Genomic DNA, 22,366 nt, shown 5'->3' on the forward strand with positions numbered 1-22,366 from the left:
CATGTGACAGACGTGACAGAGTCTGGAGACGCCGTGGAGAACGTTCTGCTGCCTTCAACATCCTCCAGCATGACCGGTTTGGCATTGGGTCAGTAATGGTGTGAGGTGGCATTTCTTTGGAGGGCCGCACAGCCCTCCATGTGCTCGCCAGAGGTAGCCTGACTGCCATTAGGTACTGAGATGAGATCCTCAGAACCCTTGTGAGACCATATGCTGGTTCGGTTGGCCCTGGGTTCCTCCTAATGCAAGACAATGCTAGACCTCATGTGGCTGGAGTGTGTCAGCAGTTCCTGCAAGACGAAAGCATTGATGCTATGGACTGGCCTGCCCGTTCCCCAGACCTGAATCCAATTGAGCACATCTGGGACATCATGTCTCGCTCTATCCACCAACCAGTTGCACCACAGACTGTCCAGGAGTTGGCAGATGCTTTAGTCCAGGGCTGGGAGGAGATCCCTCAGGAGACCGTCCGCCACCTCATCAGGATCATGCACAGGCGTTGTAGGGAGGTCATACAGGCACGTGGAGGCCACACACACTACTGAGCCTCATTTTGACTTGTTTTAAGGACATTACATCAAAGTTGGATCAGCCTGTAGTTTGTTTTTCCACTTTAATTTTGAGTGTGACTCCAAATCCAGACCTCCATGGGTTGAAAAATTAGATTTCCATTTTAATTTTTGTGTGATTTTGTTGTCCGCACATTTAACTATGTAAAGAACAAAGTATTTCAGAAGAATATTTAATTAACTCAGATCTAGGATGTGTTATTTTTGTGTTCCCTTTATTTTTTTGAGCAGTGTAGTTACGGCAGGTCCCGATGTTGTCCGGCTATGCCGGATATGGTAATTCTGGTAGTCTGCTCCTCTGCCGGAACAGACTTCCAAAGTACCGTAACGCAGAAGTGAGCCTAGCCCTAGTAAATTGGCCCAGAAGTTTTTTTTTTTGCACTGCAACCCAGTAATACACAGATATGCTACCCTGAAGACCCAGTATTCCCAGGTGACCCTGTTGCCAGTAAGACCAGGCTATGACGGAGCGGCCATTAGAAGTATTGTTAATTAGACTGCAGTGGCGTTTTGTTTCCATCATATCTAGCACAGCTGTAATTGAGATGGTCAGGATGTAGACATCATCCCTTTGTTAGGAAATGAGCTTGCTGGAGCCTGCGGTATATTCACAGAGCCGAGAGGGGATAACATAGAATAATAAGTCAGGTTGAGCTTCAGCGCGCTCCCCTCGGTCCACCGCTCAGCAGGTATAGCGAGATCATTTCAGGAGCTTACTGTAGATGTCAGCTAAAGACTGGAGAACAGGGATGCCCAGACACGGGGTCACAAGCTTTAAATTGGCCCCAAAGAGAATGCGCGCTTTATGAAATCCCTTAAACCCCCCCTTCCCCGTAACGTCAACATTTTACACCCACGTTGCTTTTTGCAAGACGAGGATAAGACTCCTTTTATTTATCACCTTTCATGCTGAATAATGTATCGCCGCTTCAGAGGAGCGCGTTTGTTTAGTGCCGTCATTTGTGTGGTGCAAGATATTGTGAAGTTTATATTTTTTCGCATCAGTTAGCAAAATGTGTCCTAACAGGATTACAAACTGTGAATCGACTGATATGTTAATGGACTGTGCCGACGTTTGAGGGAAGCTTCTGCTGGCTATAAACATAAATTAAGTATGGTGAAGGGATGACTGAAGGTTCTCACAAATCAGGTGTCCTACTCAGGGGTGTAACCATAGCCATAGCACTTACTATGGGGCCTAGAGGTTGGGTGGGGGGGTAAGAACATTGTACCTTTTTGTGAAGAGTAACAATATGGCGGCTTTTTGCTATAATGTGGGTTTTCTGATATATGGTGCTATTATACATATCTTTTAATTATTGCTACTGTTTTAATGTGTGTGTGTGTTTTTTTTTTTTACACTAGATAGTGGGGGTCCCATCTCCTTTTGAGGCTCTATAAATTGTAGTTACGCCCCTCGTCTCACTGACTGTCATGGCTGTGCCTCTAGTTCGCAGTAGTATGAATTCACTGTCCTTAGGACCTCAAACCACACCAGTAGATTTATACAATTGTATTACCCAGTAGCCTGCAGAAAAAAAACAGAAGTTAGGGCTCTTTCACACCTGCGTTCTTGTCTTCCGGCATAGAGTTCCGTCGTCGGGGCTCTATGCCGGAAGAATCCTGATCAGTTTTATCCCAATGCATTCTGAATGGAGAGAAATCCGTTCAGGATGCATCAGGATGTCTTCAGTTCCGGACCGGAACGTTTTTTGGCCGGAGAAAATACCGCAGCATGCTGCGCTTTTTGCTCCGGCCAAAAATCCTGAACACTTGCCGCAAGGCCGGATCCGGAATTAATGCCCATTGAAAGGCATTAATCCGACGTTTAGCTTTTTCTGAATGGTTACCATGGCTGCCAGGACGCTAAAGTCCTGGCAGCCATGGTAAAGTGTAGTGGGGAGCAGTATACTTACCGTCCGTGCGTCTCCCCGGGCGCTCCAGAGTGACGTCAGGGCGCCCCACGCGCATGGATGACGTGTTCACATGGATCACGGCATCCATGCGCATGGGGCGCTCTGACGTCATTCTGGAGCGCCCCAGGAGCCGCACGGACTGTAAGTATACTGCTCCTCCGCTCCCCACTACTACTATGGCAGCCAGGACTTTAATAGCGTCCTGGCTGCCATAGTAACACTGAACGCATTTTGAAGACTGATCCGTCTTCAAATGCTTTCAGTTCACTTGCGTTTTTCCGTATCCGGCGGGCACCTCCGGCAAATGGAGTACACGCCGGATCCGGACAACGCAAGTGTGAAAGAGCCCACATGGAAACTGTCCCAAGGTGGGCCAGTAGCGGTAAGGCTACTTTCACACTTGCGTTGCTTGATTCTGGCAGGCAGTTCCGTTGCCTGAACTGCCTGCCTGATCAGGCAAACTGTATGCAAACGCATGTCATTTTTTCTGACTGATCAGGCATTTTTCAGACTGATCAGGATCCTGATCAGTCTGAAAAATGCCTGATCAGTCAGAAAAATGCATTGCAATACCGGGTCAGTTTTTCCGGTGTCATCAGGCAAAACTGATTTGGTATTTATTTTTTTTCTCATTTTTAAAGGTCTGCGCATGCGCAGAACGGAAGGACGGATCCGGCATTCAGGCAAGTCTTCAGTTTTTTTCGCCAGAGATAAAACCGTAGCATGCTACGGTTTTCTCTTTTGCCTGATCAGTCAAAATTACAGAACTGAAGACATCCTGATGCATCCTGAACGGATTGCTCTCCATAAAGAATGCATTAGGATAAAACTGATCAGTTCTTTTCCGGTATTGAGCCCCCAGGACGGAACTCAGCGCCGGAAAAGAAAAACGCTAGTGTGAAAGTAGCCTAATGAATCCATAATTTGGTTTATTTTAGTTAAAGCTTTTGGACCATTAATACACCCTGCAGCTCAGTTCATTAATAAATGAACATCCAAGTAATCTGATTAAAGGGGTTTTCTGGGTGTTTAATATTGATGATCTAGTGAGGGTCAAACACCAGCCTCCTCACGGCTTACCAAGCACAGCGCCATTCATTCATACTGGCTGGGCTTGGTATTGCAGCTCAGTCTCATTCATTTGAATGGGACTGAACTTAATCCAGGCCATGTGACCGATGAGCATGACGTCGCCAGCCTAGAAAAAGTGAACAGGGCTGAGCTGCAATACCAAGCACAGCCACTATCCAATGGACGGCGCTGTGCTTGGCAAGCTGTGAGGAAGCCATGGCACTCATTGGAGCGCCGCAGCCTCATTAAACAGCTGATCGGCAGGGGTGCTGGGAGTCGGACTACCGCAGATCGGATATTGATGACCTGTTCTGTGGAAGCGAATCTACCAGGTCTCCTCCTATACTGCCCGTAAAGAGAGATGGACAGCTCTGCCTCTGTATAAACAAACAGGGAAAGCTGTCCGTCTCTGTGGGCGAGAGGAGCTGGACTCTCCGGCTTTCTCAATGAGTCCTGACAGCATTTGTACTATTTATTTTTTTCCGTGAAGATTCTGGATCAAACTGTAAAAACGCTCCTATACTGCCCCGATATTGGGTACCATAGGACACCTGATAGATCTGCTTTAACATATGAATATATAATACTGTACTTACATGGGGTGTTAATAAGCCAGTTTGCATTGGGTATTAGGGCAAGGCTACCTGGCCAAGCTTTCTGATGGGGGGGGGGGGGGGGGGTGCTTCCCTGGCCACAAAGCACTGAGGGAAAGGGGGCCCCAGCTGAACTCTTGCACTAGGGCCCATGAGCCTTTAGCTGCGCCCCTGCATTTGTCTGTACCCTTGAGGTGTAATGAGCCAATCAGACCCTCAACTCAATTACGGCAGGAGACTACAATGCACTCAAAGTATCAAAATAGGACACGGATCTGTTAACAGCATCTTGTTGATGGTTTCCAAATAACAAGACTTTTTTTGCACTGGCTGAATAGGGCTACAGTCTGTGCAGAAGACTATACATAACCTAAAGGGGTTTTCTGAGATAGGTCATCAGTATCTGATCAGTGGGGGTCCCTGGTGCTCGCGGTAGCTCTGTGGCTTTCTCTGTGCTGATCAAGCATAGCGCCATACGTTGTATAGCGGCTGTGCTTGGTATCGCATCTCAGCCCCATTCATTTCAATGGAGCTGTGCTGCAACTAGGCCATGTGACCGATGCACGTGAGTGATATCACGTGCCCTAGGGAAAGCTGCGAGAAGGCCGTCGTGGCGCTACTGCGAGCTGATAGGCGGAGGTCCTGGGTGTCGGACCACCACTGATCAGATAGTGGTGACCTATCCAGAGGATAGGTCATCGGTTAAAAATCTTGGGAAACCCTTTTAATGGTTACGTTTTAAACATGTTAACGGTCCCTTTTCTCCTAATTTCCGTTCCCCTTGCTCCTTTTTGCAGCTCCCACAGAAGCCCTGCTGTGCAAGTTTGCTGACGGAGGACAGAAGAAGAGACAGACCCAGAACAAATACGTCCAGAATGGAAGAGCCTGGCCGAGAGAGGGCGAGGTGAGACTTGTAAGTCTCTCCATAAAATTTCAGGGTGGGGGCATGAATGAGTAGCTTAAAAGCATGACTCACACAAGACTTTTTGGCTTGGAGCAAGCATGGCTTGGGTGTGTGTGACAGGCTGGTGTCCTCTCTGCAGCTGCTAGCTTTGGGGATTTGGCTTGCGCTTCACTTTCATGCTCATCCCTGACCTTTTCACACCACGGGAACGAGATAAATGATCTGTTCGGATTTCGGCTCGGAGTTCTCTCTTCCCATGCATGTTCACATTCTGCAAAATGAAATGACAAATGTTTTGTGTCCTTGCATTGTCCTCTTCTGCTACATATTTTGAATGGTGAATCTACCTAGTTGTGTCGCAGTGTTAACGTATCACAGCATGAAGCATGACCATTTTGTGTGTATAACCCCCTAGGCGGAACTTAGACAAAGGATTCCAGGAAGATCTTCCATTTAGTTTAAATGGGTTTTCAGGGTGTGTAATAACGATGCTCCATCTACAGGATAGGTCATCAATATTAGATTGGCAGGTGTCCGACACCTAGCACCCCCGCCGATCAGCTGTTGCAGGAGGCCGCAGCTCAGCACCATGCTTTTGAATGGGACTGAGCGGCATCTTGGCCAACGTGATGTCAGTGGCCTAGGAAGAGGTCGCAGCGCTCACTGGTGTGCTGCTGTCTCTTTAAACAGCTGATCGACAGAGGGGCTGGCAGTCTGACCTGTATAAAAACATCCGGTGTTTGGGGGGGGGGGGGATGAACCTCCCTAGCGTTACCCTTTATGCTAGGGAGGCTCGTCTCCTCCTATGTCCTGCTCCCAAAGCGACCCCCCCCCCCCCCCCCCTCCCCTGGACACCGGATGTTTTCATCCACGCACGGGAAGAAGCAGCGGTGCGGGGACCAGGAGGGGCCAGTTTATAGTATTGGATAACCCCTTTAATAAACTGCCCATATTTGCTATTTTAACAATGTCTTTACCCTTTTTTTGCTAAGTAGTTTCTTTGATTTCTGCGACTTGGTCCTAAGAACCTATTTCTTCTTCACAGGCTGGAATGACGCTGACTTACGATCCCACTGCTGCTATTCAAAATGGGTATGTCAGAAGGTGATTTTCCCAGCTCTAAACTTTTTATTTCATGTTTGTTTTGTCCATGTGGTGAACTGCTGTACCTTCTTGTATTAACAAAGCAAAGTAGGAGAAAAACATAGCCCTGCATCCTCGTGTGACCACGCCCACTGAGTATAAAGCCCCTCCTTCCTACTGCAAGTCAAGATGGGAGAGTTTTCATGTGACATGTGTGAAGGCCATTGTGCAGGGAGGGGGAAGTGATAAGCTGTAACTATCACCTGTCTACCTGTCTCTGTTATGCTGCTGATGCTAATAATGAGATGACTGCTGAAAATAGATCTCTACAGAAAAAAAAAGACGTTTTAGCCTAATATTAGGCTTGCTGACCAGAGTGGAAAAAAAACGGGATTTTAGGATTTTTTTTTAAACTCTAGATTTTAAAAATGACATCAGCAAAAATTATTTTGTATGTTTAACATACAAACTTTATTTAGAACAGTATGACATATTCTGATGACACATTCCGCATAGAAGGTTTGTTCAACTTAAAGGGGTTGTGCAGTGACTTAATACTGATGACCTATCCTCAGCATAGGTCATCAATAGCAGATCGGCGGAGGTCCAACTTCCAGCGCCTTAGGCGATCAGCTGTAAGGAGGGCTGCTGCTTCCTCTTCAAAATTGCCTCGGTTGTTTCCTTTGTAGAGGCGGTGCAGTGCAATTACAACTTCTCCATCCCATTCAAGTAAATGGGACAGAGCAGTTGCAATTATACTGCTGCTGCAGAGGAGACGACGTGCAGGTAAATTTTTAAGCGGCAACCCCTTCAAACTTGATTGGAGTGGATGCTGGGAGTTGGAACACCCATGATCTGGTATCCTGAGGATAGGTCATCAGTATTAAAGGTGTTGTCTCAACTTAAGCATTAGTGCCATATCATGAGATAAGTGCATGTTGCACCTTCAGGACCTTCACCTAATCTATAGAATGGAGCCCGAATAATGGAGGAGAGCAGACCATGCATGCGCAGCTGCCCTTCTTTCATTTTTATGGGACTGCCAAAAGGAGGCGAGCGCTGGCTCATTTCCACCTATATAAAAATGTAGATATTCCGCTTAAAGGCTCATTCCATACAAAGCTTATCACAATGTTATGACTCTTGGCCAGCTCTGAGGGGGCGGTGCTTCAAAGAACACTTTACAGAGAATTCCTGCATCATGTTCCACCCCCGCAGTACATGTAAAGCTAAGCATCTGTATTGCCTGGAGTGTTCCTTTAAGATAATTAGAAGATTTCATTGTATACATTTTCATTCTTTATGGGAGGACACTTAAGGCTTTTATTTGACATATTAAAACTTTTTGTTGCAGGTTCTACCCCCCACCATACAGCATTGCCACAAACAGGATGATTACCCAAACGTCCATCACCCCCTATATTGCATCTCCCGTCTCAACGTACCAGGTGAGTGATGAGAACCTGAGAAGCCACTGCTAATTTCCACAGCGATAATAAGGATCACTCTCTGTAAGGCTGCGGGATGGAGTCAATTATCACGTAAATTGGGATAATTAAAGATCCGTGTCTAGTGCATTGTATTCGTTCACTTTGATCTATTACATGCCCCAGTTTCCACTTTCCAGAGCCAGTGTGCTGGCTGACAGCCTCCTGCATGTGGACAATTTGTCCTCATTATTATAGTCCTACATGGAAATCTGTTTCTTGTGTTTAATGGTCTACCAGCACTGGTACACAATTTTGAGGGGATATATGTATTGCACCATTACAAAGATAATGAAGCCAAATAGGCCTTTTTTTTTTACTCTGAAAACATTCAGTGACTGATCTGTGATGCTGATGAAGCTGCGATGCCCACGGACACAGTGAGCTGGAGTCTAGTTTATTAGGGCATATGGTGACTCCACTGTATGCCACTGATAGATTTATGTGTGTGGTTTCCGTGGATTACTACATTTCCCTCGCAGCAACTACTGCAGTCAAAATTGCATGGATTGCTAAATATTCCCCCAGCCGAACTGGCTGTTTTCTGGAGGTCTCGGACCCATATCCATACCCATTCATCTCCATAACATCTCTCAGATTAAAGGGGGTTTGCAGTGTATATTACATTTAATGCTTGCAGTCTGCCAGATGAAGCAGAAGAGCATTCATACTTACCTGCTCCCCACCTTGCCACATTGTTTACATCGGGTGGTGCATGGCCACATGCTCAGCTGCTGCTGCCAATAACTGGCTTCAGCGGTGATATGCTGCTGGTAGCACATTACATCTGGCAGTAAGTTCAGTGGTGAACAGTGCAGGAACTGAAAGATGGAGCAGGTAATTATAAATATATATATTTTTTTAGGAAGCAGGCTGCAGGCGTTAGATAAAATGTAATTATTATCGAAAAACTCCTTTAATGGGCACCCTGCATTTTTGCAAATTTCTGCCCTCTTATAGAGACCCCCACCTTTTGCCCAAAGCAGGGCAGGAGCCCTTAGCTGAGCACTTTGCCCCTTTGTTTCTTCTCGGCTCTCTGAGCGAGCGTTATATGGATTCATTGAAAGCCCGTAGGCGAATAATTCCACTCAATGATGATATGCTCCTTTATTAGGGGATTTGGAAAAGTCTCTTCCATCTGTTATGGAGCTGATAACTGACTATGGCCAGTACTCGAGGCTCAGTATTAACTGGAATAAATCGGCTTTACTACTGTTAGATGCGTTTCGTAACATGTGGCCTTGCTCTGCACTCAAACGCTAAAACAACTGGGATCTAAGTATCTGTGGGTTCAGGTCTTTTTGCGCCCACTGGACTATATATTATGATAGGCTGTTGACGTGCCATATTTGTGGCAAACTTTCGGACACCCACCAATTATCAAATTAAAACATAGACACAGCGGCAGATCCATGTACACATCCAGAGCTCTATCTCCTCTGCCAATCTGTAGTCACCGCTAGAGGTCTGACCTCCACCAATCACATGGTGAGGACCTATTCTAAGCAGAGACTAATCAGTGTGTTTTCCTGGAAAATCCCTTGAAGGAAATACAGAGCCAAAATCCAGTTCTCTCCCATCTTACTTTATGTACTGCCAATCCACTAATGTATTTTAAATAGCGGCGCTATGGCATAGATCCTCAGGCTGTCCTGACAAAACTGTATTAAATTTTGCAATGCGTGTCTGCCAGGAAACAGCATTTTATTCCGATTTTCACTGGGTTTCGGCACACAATAGATGTCATTTGCTTACTTGCAGACAAATTAGTCCAAAAACTAGTAACACTGTGAAAGCTGAGCGAAAGGACCCAAAAATTCCTTCTCCAGCCAAACCAGGAAATTGTTGTATCTAGTTTAAAGACAATTCGTCCTGCCAGTTATTGCACTTAAAGAATTTGAACCACTTTTATAAATAAAATCTTGAAATATCGTGCAAATAAAGTCCAAATTTAGAAAGAAAATATAATAATAATGCTCAGGAGAAAATTCTGGGCTTTCATACCACGGCAGCTCATAAAAAAGAGAAACTCATTATTCTCTCTGCTTGGCAGAGAGGAGACTGCCGGGTTGTGCTTTCAACCTCATGGTTTGGCCAAGAACACGCGTGGTCAGAGCATGACTGTAGCCTCAGCTTATGGACGATGGCAAGTTATGATTTAGATGAAAAACTTCCATGGTATTTGGGGTTTATACAAGCCCAATTAAAATGTGGATCCGAGGACTGGCCACAGACCACCAGTAATATGTATTTTTTGAACTATGTTGTGGGCAGGGGGTGCCATGGTAGAGTTCAGCCAGATGCCTCCTCAGGAGATTGGGAGTTTGTCTGTGACCTAAACTAATGAACGTAGTCCTTTGGTTGGAGTCTTTGAAGTCTGTAGGGTACTGGCTACATACCCAATATAGGCGGCCATGTGGTACGCTTAACCTGCAGTAGTGTGCAAAACTTTTAGGCAGTCCTGGGAAAAATACTGCTAAATAAAAATGTTAGTGTTAATAGTTTTATTTTTATTTTTTTTGTCAATTAACAATGCAAAGTGAATGAACAAAAACTTGCACAGAGTTTTTGAAGGACCTCAGCAGGCAGGTTAGGTTGTGTTCCAGACATCTTGGAGGACCAACCACAGATCTTATGTGGATATAGGCTTGCTCTAATCCTTTTCTCTTCACGTCATCCCAGACAGACTGGATGATGTTGAGATTTGGGTTCTGTGGGGGCCATATCAACCCTTCCAGGACTCTTTATTCATCTTTAGGCCTCATGCACACGGCCGTGTGCACACCGCATCATGGATGCGGACCCATTCCTGAAGGTGCGGAACAAAGGCACGGAACCCCATGGAAGCACTACGGAGTGCTTCCGTGGGGTTTCTCTACATGCCTCTGCACCGCCCACTGTGGAAGGGGTGTAGACGCCCCGAAACGCGTCTGGTGAGAAGGAGAAGCGCCCATCAAACCAACAGGACCTCCACTAAGTACACCGCTTTAATACTGCATGGCCATGCAAAAATAATCAAGCTAAGTTGCCGGTACATCTGAACCTACCTAAAGAAACATACGCTGCTGATAAGGTACAACTCCTGCGATACTGTGACGCTGCCAGTCCGAGGTGAGCGACGCGAGACGCCGAGTGCTTCCCGGCACCGCTCGCCCCTCGTGTGACAAGACCGCGAACGTCCCAGCAGCAGGAGGCAGGTAGGAACCTGGATATTATTTCAGCCAACACTGTATCATCTAGTGACAAATAGTCACCACTATACGCGGACATAAGAATATAATAACTGGTCCCAGATAATTGACTCTATTGGGGCCTATTGTAGCTGAACAGAGGCTACAACCGTTTACCTTAGATGGATTGTATAACATCTATTATGAACTATCCACGATAGTCACTGGTGTAAGTGACTTGCTGAACAAATATTTAGAGCGCTGCTATTATCCGGCGGATTAAGACATTTGCACACAAAGTTTGATCCATTGATTAGAGCTGGACATCCCAGGGAGCAAGTTGCTCAGAGTTGCTTTAAGTGATATTTATAGCAATACCAACGACTCCTGCTATCCATGGTGGGGATAGAGTGTGCAACATCATTCCTCAACCAGTCAATCCAGTCCCTGGCACCAATTGAAAGTTTTTAATTTTATATCTATTTTTAATCATTCTGTGTGATATATTGTATGCATTTTATGCTTAATATTTTATTTTATGTGTAACCCTCCCATTAAATTATTTCCATTATTGGTACAAATGTTGTGAGTGCTCAGTCACTCTCAATCCTTTTTCACATTACGCTACTTTGGGGTAGGGCACCCCTTTTGTGAGCTAGTAGCACCTTGCACAGTCAGTAGGTGTGAGCCAACCCCTTGTATTACTTTTTTCCAAAAATAGAACTTGTTCTATCTTTTGTGGCCCTGTGCATGAGCCCTTAGGTCCTGTTCTCCTTTTAACATCAATTTTTGTCTATTATAGCTCTGATACAGATGCCTTTTCTGCATGGTTTTCCCATCTTTGCTACAGAATTCCAAAATGTTCTGTTTTCCATGTCTAGACACAGAGCAGACTTGATGCCTTCTGTTCTCCTGCACTATAGGATCCCCAAAACAGATGGCAGAGCAGAAATAATAGAGTGCTGTACATTAACACCGGGACACTAAATATTTGCTATTAGTATTTACCCAATATTTAGTTGTTTTTTTTTTTTATTTAAAAAAATATTATATAGAAATAAACACGTAACAAACCATTCATACTAGATTAGCTTCTCTGAATTTAGCAGGTTCACCCTCATATGACATTGTCCTATTTAGCCCTCAGTCCAGTGCAGTGTGTGCTCTTTGGAAAGCTGTCCTGATACTACATTTTTATCTGACCTTTAGACACTTTTCATGAAAGCTATTATAGAAATAGACGATCCCTATATTTCTTCTGGACTAGAACGTGCTGTTGTTCACATATGTTGGACTTGATGATGTGGATTACCCAGGGGCCGAATGGAAACTTAAAGTAGCCCTGGAAAAAAAAAAAACTTAAAGTGATCCATGTTTTAGGCAGGTGCAGATTAACAGAAGGTAGGACAACAGAAGTACAAAATACTGCCCCAGCAGAACCAAATACCACAGTGCAGCACAAAATACTGCCCCAGCAGAACCAAATACCACAGTGCAGCACAGTATACTGCCCCAGCAGAACTAGATACCACAGTGCAGCACAAAATACTGCCCCAGCAGAACCAGATACCAAAGTGCAGCACAATATACTGCCCCAGCAGAACCAGATACCACAGTGCAGCACAATATACTGCCCCAGCAGAACCAAATACCACAGTGCAGCACAATATACTGCCCCAGCAGAACCAAATACCACAGTGCAGCACAGTATACTGCCCCAGCAGAACCAGATACCACAGTGCAGCACAATATACTGCCCCAGCAGAACCAGATACCACAGTGCAGCACAAAATACTGCCCCAGCAGAACCAAATACCAAACCACAGTGCAGCACAAAATACTGCCCCAGCAGAACCAAATACCACAGTGCAGCACAAAATACTGCCCCAGCAGAACCAAATACCAAACCACAGTGCAGCACAAAATACTGCCCCAGCAGAACCAAATACCACAGTGCAGCACAAAATACTGCCCCAGCAGAACCAAATACCACAGTGCAGCACAAAATACTGCCCCAGCAGAACCAGATACCACAGTGCAGCACAAAATACTGCCCCAGCAGAACCAAATACCACAGTGCAGCACAAAATACTGCCCCAGCAGAACCAAATACCACAGTGCAGCACAATATACTGCCCCAGCAGAACCAAATACCACCGTGCAGCACAATATACTGCCCCAGCAGAACCAAATACCACAGTGCAGCACAAAATACTGCCCCAGTAGAACCAAATACCACAGTGCAGCACAATATACTGCCCCAGCAGAACCAAATACCACAGTGCAGCACAATATACTGCCCCAGCAGAACCAAATACCACAGTGCAGCACAAAATACTGCCCCAGCAGAACCATATACCACCGTGCAGCACAAAATACTGCCCCAGCAGAACCAAATACCAAACCACAGTGCAGCACAAAATACTGCCCCAGCAGAATCAAATACCACAGTGCAGCACAAAATACTGCCCCAGCAGAACCAAATACCACAGTGCAGCACAAAATACTGCCCCAGCAGAACCAAATACCACAGTGCAGCACAATATACCGCCCCAGCAGAACCAAATACCACAGTGCAGCACAATATACCGCCCCAGCAGAACCAAATACCACAGTGCAGCACAATATACCGCCCCAGCAGAACCAAATACCACAGTGCAGCACAATATACCGCCCCAGCAGAACCAGATACCACAGTGCAGCACAATATACCGCCCCAGCAGAACCAGATACCACAGTGCAGCACAATATACTGCTGCCCCACTGCAGTATTTAACTGTATTACCATCCCGAGGACAGCCATACAGTTGAATTCAGGAGGGCACCTGGGGTCACTGGCTAGGTTCATAAGTGCCTGATGCTCCTAGTAATAATTGCAGCCGTGAGGGCGGCTCTGGTGGGCCCCACTGAGAAATTTTCCGGTGGGGTCTATGGCCAGTATAATAAACACAGCAAAAAAGCCTCTAATTATGCCAACCAGGACAGAGAGCCTCATGTGCCCCCCTCCCCCAATATCCTTTCTATGCCCTTGGGTCAATTATGCACCTCTTGCTTGCAATCAGTGCAGTCCCTCTGTAGATGCAGCGAGTCCTGCACAGGTTCTTAACACCTAGTGAGATTAGTCTCTCCAAGGGACCCATAGCAGCTATTTTTTTCTGCCTTTATGGTGCAGAACAATGCATGTGACTGGTATCATGGAATACAGCTCAGTGACACAGATCCGCGCTGCCATATGGTGTGTGTTACATGTCTTAGATGTGAGCATGTGGCTTAGGCTACTTTCACATTTGTGTTTTTGCCTGATCTGTCAGGAATCGGCAAAAACGCTTCCATTACCGATAATACAACAGTCTGCTTCCGTTACGAACGGATCCGGTTGTATTATCTTTAACATGGCCGTCATAAACTCCATTGAAAGTCAATGGAGAACGGATCCATTTTCTACTGTGTCTATTGCATTGTGGGTCATGTCGGATCCGTCTTGCTCCACATCCTATGAAGGAAAGAAAACTGCGGTTTGCTCTCCGGTACGGGAACGCAATCAAACGGAACGGAATGCATTTTGGAACATTCTGTTCAGTTACGTTTTGTCCCCATTCACAATCAATGGGGACAAAACAGAATCGTTTTTCTCCGGTATTGAGATCCTATGACTGATCTCAATACCGGAAAATGTAAACGCTAGTGTGAAAGTAGCCTCACACTGTCTAAATGAAGCGCTGCATTAAGATTATATGCTAAGGTTTTTTTTTTTAGCTTATACATATTATTACTATTATTATGTAAAGGTTTTTATACGATTTTACATTTGCTCCATTTAAGAGAGAAGCTGTAAAAAAAAAAAAAACACAAAAGGCTTAATGTGGATATTATGTGTCTGTCCGCGGAAATATCATAGTAAGGCCTCATGCACACGAACGTTTTTTTTCACGGTCCGCAAAAACAGGGTCCGTAGGTCCGTGATCCGTGACCGTTTTTTCGTCCGTGGGTCTTCCTTGATTTTTGGCGGATCCACGGTCATGAAAAAAAAGTCATTTTGGTGTCCGCCTGGCCGTGCGGAGCCAAACGGATCCGTCCTGAATTACAATGCAAGTCAATGGGGACGGATCCGTTTGACGTTGACACAATATGGTGCCATTTCAAACGGATCCGTCCCCATTGACTTTCAATGTAAAGTCCGGAGTCCCTTTTATACCATCAGATCGGAGTTTTCTCCAATCCGATGGTATATTTTAACTTGAAGCGTCCCCATCACCATGGGAACGCCTCTATGTTAGAATATACTGTCGGATATGAGTTAGATCGTGAAACCTCATTTCCGACAGTATATTCTAACACAGAGGCGTTCCCATGGTGATGGGGACGCTTCTAGTTAGAATATACTACAAACTGTGTACATGACTGCCCCCTGCTGCCTAGCAGCATCCGATCTCTTACAGGGGGCCGTGATCAGCACAATTAACCCCTCAGGTGCCGCACCTGAAGGGGTTAATTGTACTATCATATCCCCCTGTAAGAGATCAGGGCTGCCAGGCAGCAGGGGGCAGACCCCCCCCCCCCCCTCCCCAGTTTGAATATCATTGGTGGCCAGTGCGGCCCCCCCCCCCTTCCTCCATTGTAATAAATCGTTGGTGGCACAGTGTGCGCCCCCCCCCCTTCCTCCCTCTATTGTAATAATTCGTTGGTGGCACAGTGTGGCCCCCCCCCCCGCCTCCCCCCCCCCCCTTCCTCCCTCTATTGTAATAAATCGTTGGTGGCAATCATTGGCCCCCCTCCCTCTATAGCATTAACAACATTGGTGGCCAGTGTGCGGCCTCCCATCTTGCGCCCCCCCCCCCCCCCCCCCGATCATTGGTGGCAGCGGGTTACTAGCAATAGTACAAGATTCATACTTACCTGGGAGCTGTGATGTTCGTGTCCGGCCGGGAGCTCCTCCTACTGGTAAGTGACGGTTCATTTAGCAATGCGCCGCACAGACCTGTCACTGTCACTTACCAGTAGGTGGAGCTCCCGGCCGGACACGAACATCGCAGCAGCAGGTAAGTATTAATCTTCTACTATTGTACTATTGCTAAGTAACCATGGCAACGAGGACTGTAGTAGCGTCCTGGTTGCCATGGTTACCGATCGGAGCCCCAGCGATTAAACTGGGACTCCGATCAGAACTCCGCTGCCACCAATGATGATGGGGGGGAGGGGGGGGGGAGATGGGAGGCTGCACACTGGCCACCAACGTTGTTAATGCTATAGAGGGGGGGGGGGGGGGCAATGGGGGGCGCACACTGTGCCACCAACGATTTATTACAATAGAGGGAGGAAGGGGGGGGGGGGCGCACACTGTGCCACCAACGAATTATTACAATAGAGGGAGGGGGGGGGTGCCGCACTGGCCACCAATGATATTCAAACTGGGGAGGGGGGGGGGGTCTGCCCCCTGCTGCCTGGCAGCCCTGATCTCTTACAGGGGGATATGATAGTACAATTAACCCTTTCAGGTGCCGCACCTGAAGGGGTTAATTGTGCTGATCACGGCCCCCTGTAAGAGATCGGGTGCTGCCAGGCAGCAGGGGGCAGTCTTGTACACAGTTTGTAGTGTATTCTAACTAGAAGCGTCCCCATCACCATGGGAACGCTTCTGTGTTAGAATATACTGTCGGTTCTGAGTTTTCACGAAGTGAAAACTCAGCTTTGAAAAAGCTTTATGCAGACGGATCTTCGGATCCGTCTGTATAAAAACTAACCTACGGCCACGGATCACGGACACGGATGCCAATCTTGTGTGCATCCGTGTTCTTTCACGGACCCATTGACTTGAATGGGTCCGTGAACCGTTGGCCGTGAAAAAAATAGGACAGGTCATATTTTTTTCACGGCCAGGAAACACGGATCACGGATGCGGCTGCAAAACGGTGCATTTTCCGATTTTTCCACGGACCCATTGAAAGTCAATGGGTCCGCGAAAAAAAACGGAAAACGGCACAACGGCCACGGGTGCACACAACGGTCGTGTGCATGAGGCCGTTGTGCCGTTTTCCGTTTTTTTTCGCGGACCCATAGACTTTCAATGGGTCCGTGGAAAAATCGGAAAATGCACCGTTTTGCAGCCGCATCCGTGATCCGTGTTTCCTGGCCGTGAAAAAAATATGACCTGTCCTATTTTTTTCACGGCCAACGGTTCACGGACCCATTCAAGTCAATGGGTCCGTGAAAGAACACGGATGCACACAAGATTGGCATCCGTGTCCGTGATCCGTGGCCGTAGGTTAGTTTTTATACAGACGGATCCGAAGATCCGTCTGCATAAAGCTTTTTCAAAGCTGAGTTTTCACTTCGTGAAAACTCAGAACCGACAGTATATTCTAACACAGAAGCGTTCCCATGGTGATGGGGACGCTTCTAGTTAGAATACACTACAAACTGTGTACAAGACTGCCCCCTGCTGCCTGGCAGCACCCGATCTCTTACAGGGGGCCGTGATCAGCACAATTAACCCCTTCAGGTGCGGCACCTGAAAGGGTTAATTGTACTATCATATCCCCCTGTAAGAGATCAGGGCTGCCAGGCAGCAGGGGGCAGACCCCCCCCCCCCCTCCCCAGTTTGAATATCATTGGGGGCCAGTGCGGCCCCCCCCCCCTCCCTCTATTGTAATAATTCGTTGGTGGCACAGTGTGCGCCCCCCCCCCCCTTCCTCCCTCTATTGTAATAAATCGTTGGTGGCACAGTGTGCGCCCCCCATTGCCCCCCCCCCCTCTATAGCATTAACAACGTTGGTGGCCAGTGGGCAGCCTCCCATCTCCCCCCCCCTCCCCCCCATCATCATTGGTGGCAGCGGAGTTCCGATCGGAGTCCCAGTTTAATCGCTGGGGCTCCGATCGGTAACCATGGCAACCAGGACGCTACTACAGTCCTCGTTGCCATGGTTACTTAGCAATAGTACAATAGTAGAAGATTAATACTTACCTGCTGCTGCGATGTTCGTGTCCGGCCGGGAGCTCCACCTACTGGTAAGTGACAGCCTCAGGTCTGTGCGGCGCATTGCTAAATGAACCGTCACTTACCAGTAGGAGGAGCTCCCGGCCGGACACGAACATGACAGCTCCCAGGTAAGTATGAATCTTGTACTATTGCTAGTAACCCGCTGCCACCAATGATCGGGGGGGGGGGGGGGGGGCGCAAGATGGGAGGCCGCACACTGGCCACCAATGTTGTTAATGCTATAGAGGGAGGGGGGCCAATGATTGCCACCAACAATTTATTACAATAGAGGGAGGAAGGGGGGGGGGGGGGGGCGCACACTGTGCCACCAACGAATTATTACAATAGAGGGAGGAAGGGGGGGGGAGGCGGGGGGGGGGGCACACTGTGCCACCAACGAATTATTACAATAGAGGGAGGAAGGGGGGGCGCACACTGTGCCACCAACGATTTATTACAATGGAGGAAGGGGGGGGGGGGCCGCACTGGCCACCAATGATATTCAAACTGGGGAGGGGGGGGGGGGTCTGCCCCCTGCTGCCTGGCAGCCCTGATCTCTTACAGGGGGATATGATAGTACAATTAACCCCTTCAGGTGCAGCACCTGAGGGGTTAATTGTGCTGATCACGGCCCCCTGTAAGAGATCGGATGGCAGTCATGTACACAGTTTGTAGTATATTCTAACTAGAAGCGTCCCCATCACCATGGGAACGCCTCTGTGTTAGAATATACTGTCGGAAATGAGGTTTCACGATCTAACTCATATCCGACAGTATATTCTAACATAGAGGCATTCCCATGGTGATGGGGACGCTTCAAGTTAAAATATACCATCGGATTGGAGAAAACTCCGATCTGATGGTATAAAAGGGACTCCGGACTTTACATTGAAAGTCAATGGGGACGGATCCGTTTGAAATGGCACCATATTGTGTCAACGTCAAACGGATCCGTCCCCATTGACTTGCATTGTAATTCAGGACGGATCCGTTTGGCTCCGCACGGCCAGGCGGACACCAAAATGACTTTTTTTTCATGTCCGTGGATCCGCCAAAAATCAAGGAAGACCCACGGACGAAAAAACGGTCACGGATCACGGACCTACGGACCCTGTTTTTGCGGACCGTGAAAAAAAACGTTCGTGTGCATGAGGCCTTAGGCCTCATGCACACGACCGTTGTGTGCACCCGTGGCCGTTGTGCCGTTTTCCGTTTTTTTTTCGCGGACCCATTGACTTTCAATGGGTCCGTGGAAAAATCGGAAAATGCACCGTTTTGCAGCCGCATCCGTGATCCGTGTTTCCTGGCCGTGAAAAAAATAGGACCTGTCCTATTTTTTTCACGGCCAACGGTTTACGGACCCATTCAAGTCAATGGGTCCGTGAAAGAACACGGATGCACACAAGATTGGCATCCGTGTCCGTGATCCGTGGCCGTAGGTTAGTTTTTATACAGACGGATCCGAAGATCCGTCTGCATAAAGCTTTTTCAAAGCTGAGTTTTCACTTCGTGAAAACTCAGAACCGACAGTATATTCTAACACAGAAGCGTTCCCATGGTGATGGGGACGCTTCTAGTTAGAATACACTACAAACTGTGTACAAGACTGCCCCCTGCTGCCTGGCAGCACCCGATCTCTTACAGGGGGCCGTGATCAGCACAATTAACCCCTTCAGGTGCGGCACCTGAAAGGGTTAATTGTACTATCATATCCCCCTGTAAGAGATCAGGGCTGCCAGGCAGCAGGGGGCAGACCCTCCCCCCCCTCCCCAGTTTGAATATCATTGGTGGCCAGTGCGGCCCCCCCCCCCTCCCTCTATTGTAATAATTCGTTGGTGGCACAGTGTGCGCCCCCTCCCTCCCTCTATTGTAATAATTCGTTGGTGGCACAGTGTGCGCCCCCCCCCCCCCTTCCTCCCTCTATTGTAATAAATCGTTGGTGGCACAGTGTGCGCCCCCCATTGCCCCCCCCCCCCTCTATAGCATTAACAACGTTGGTGGCCAGTGTGCAGCCTCCCATCTCCCCCCCCCCTCCCCCCCATCATCATTGGTGGCAGCGGAGTTCCGATCGGAGTCCCAGTTTAATCGCTGGGGCTCCGATCGGTAACCATGGCAACCAGGACGCTACTACAGTCCTCGTTGCCATGGTTACTTAGCAATAGTACAATAGTAGAAGATTAATACTTACCTGCTGCTGCGATGTTCGTGTCCGGCCGGGAGCTCCACCTACTGGTAAGTGACAGTGACAGGTCTGTGCGGCGCATTGCTAAATGAACCGTCACTTACCAGTAGGAGGAGCTCCCGGCCGGACACGAACATCACAGCTCCCAGGTAAGTATGAATCTTGTACTATTGCTAGTAACCCGCTGCCACCAATGATCGGGGGGGGGGGGGGGGGGGCGCAAGATGGGAGGCCGCACACTGGCCACCAATGTTGTTAATGCTATAGAGGGAGGGGGGCCAATGATTGCCACCAACGATTTATTACAATAGAGGGAGGAAGGGGGGGGGGCGCACACTGTGCCACCAACGAATTATTACAATAGAGGGAGGAAGGGGGGGGAGGCGGGGGGGGGCACACTGTGCCACCAACGAATTATTACAATAGAGGGAGGAAGGGGGGGGGGGCGCACACTGTGCCACCAACGATTTATTACAATAGAGGGAGGAAGGGGGGGGGGGGGGCGCACTGGCCCCCAATGATATTCAAACTGGGGGGGGGGGGGGGGGTCTGCCCCCTGCTGCCTGGCAGCCCTGATCTCTTACAGGGGGATATGATAGTACAATTAACCCCTTCAGGTGCGGCACCTGAGGGGTTAATTGTGCTGATCACGGCCCCCTGTAAGAGATCGGATGCTGCTAGGCAGCAGGGGGCAGTCATGTACACAGTTTGTAGTATATTCTAACTAGAAGCGTCCCCATCACCATGGGAACGCCTCTGTGTTAGAATATACTGTCGGAAATGAGGTTTCACGATCTAACTCATATCCGACAGTATATTCTAACATAGAGGCGTTCCCATGGTGATGGGGACGCTTCAAGTTAAAATATACCATCGGATTGGAGAAAACTCCGATCTGATGGTATAAAAGGGACTCCGGACTTTACATTGAAAGTCAATGGGGACGGATCCGTTTGAAATGGCACCATATTGTGTCAACGTCAAACGGATCCGTCCCCATTGACTTGCATTGTAATTCAGGACGGATCCGTTTGGCTCCGCACGGCCAGGCGGACACCAAAATGACTTTTTTTTTCATGTCCGTGGATCCGCCAAAAATCAAGGAAGACCCACGGACGAAAAAACGGTCACGGATCACGGACCTACGGACCCTGTTTTTGCGGACCGTGAAAAAAAACGTTCGTGTGCATGAGGCCTAATTGAGAGCCTTGGAAATACAACGCTTGCGGCAGAGAATAGATTTTTTATTTATACGTATTACTCATGATCCTCAGAAGTGGACTTCAGTGACTTCAGGACCAGGAAATTATTTCTACAAGCAGATAACCATACCAAGAAAACCCTGTGGTCACCAGAAATAATGTAACATCACAAAAATGACTTTATTAACTTCCAAGGTAATAGACGGCTATCATAAAGCCATAATGGCGCAAGATATGTTAAGAGCAATTCACAGATGGAGAACAAGACCATCTTTCAATGTACACACATATGAGAATAGGTCAGCGGAGAGCACAAGAAGCTATCTAAATGTGATACTCCTTATCTCAATATACTTAAAGAGTAACTAAACTTTAATTATTATTTTTGCAAATGTCCCAAATGCCCTAAAAATATAGTCAAGGATTGTGCAAGAATAGTCCATTTAAAGCACGGTTGAAATTACACATTTAGGCGAAAATATATTTAGTAAAAAGTTAAAATCAATTAATAAATTATATTAAAAACATTTTTTTGGGAGCATTTAGGATATTTTTTTTAAAAAGTTGAATAAACGTTTAGTTACCCTTTAAACCTAAGAGCCGTCTATAACCTCCCGAAAAGTTAAAATAACATGTCCTATCATAATGAAACATTAAGTGAGCCATGTCAGTAAGCAGCCTGCGTTGTCCACTATCTCTGCCTCCGACGCGAGTTTCACCACATGCTTCACCAAGCAAAGTCAGAATTGCAAAATTTTAAGCTTCTCATACCATGGGAAAACCGTGTCCGCTTATCCTTAGATGCAAAAAAATAAATTGGAAAATGGCATAAATTTCAAAGTCATAAAAATAGGTTGTACAATTAGTTACATGTAGACTGTATTTAACAGCGCTTTTCTTTTCTGTGTTTTCCTAGGTGCCAAGTCCCTCCTGGATGCAGCCTCAGCCATATATCATGCAGCATGCTGTAAGTCTTTCTAATTTGTTAAAATGTCACATGACACTTGGTGGCCATAGCGAAGTATTATAACATAGCAAGAAAATAACTGTGTCATAACTGAATAGGTCCAGGCATCTCTGTTCAATTATTCAATGATAGATGTCAGCTCTCCCAATTCCACGTTTCTTTTCACGCAGCCATAAAAAATAGTCTTGCTGACTGCTTCTGCCACTAGGGGGAGCTTAAGATTGAATTCATAGGATCCCATAGTAA

At 47.2% G+C, this 22,366-nt stretch overlaps 1 protein-coding gene across 4 annotated transcripts in view; it reads left to right on the top strand.

The window, feature by feature from the left end:
• RBMS1 (RNA binding motif single stranded interacting protein 1) overlaps window positions 1-22,366 on the top strand; it is a 173,286-nt gene that overhangs the window by 123,969 nt on the left and 26,951 nt on the right. Inside the window, exons 7-10 of one of the 4 annotated variants that reach the window (XM_040441624.1) lie at window positions 4,947-5,062; window positions 6,099-6,157; window positions 7,491-7,584; window positions 22,070-22,120. In XM_040441624.1, coding sequence (XP_040297558.1) covers window positions 4,947-5,062; window positions 6,099-6,157; window positions 7,491-7,584; window positions 22,070-22,120 — 320 coding nt within the window. The remainder of the gene's footprint in view (window positions 1-4,946; window positions 5,063-6,098; window positions 6,158-7,490; window positions 7,585-22,069; window positions 22,121-22,366) is intronic. The other 3 variants (XM_040441626.1, XM_040441625.1, XM_040441627.1) reach the window with 3 other exon arrangements.

This window comes from Bufo bufo, chromosome 7 (assembly GCF_905171765.1).
Source record: "Bufo bufo chromosome 7, aBufBuf1.1, whole genome shotgun sequence".
NCBI classification, from domain to species: domain Eukaryota; kingdom Metazoa; phylum Chordata; class Amphibia; order Anura; family Bufonidae; genus Bufo; species Bufo bufo.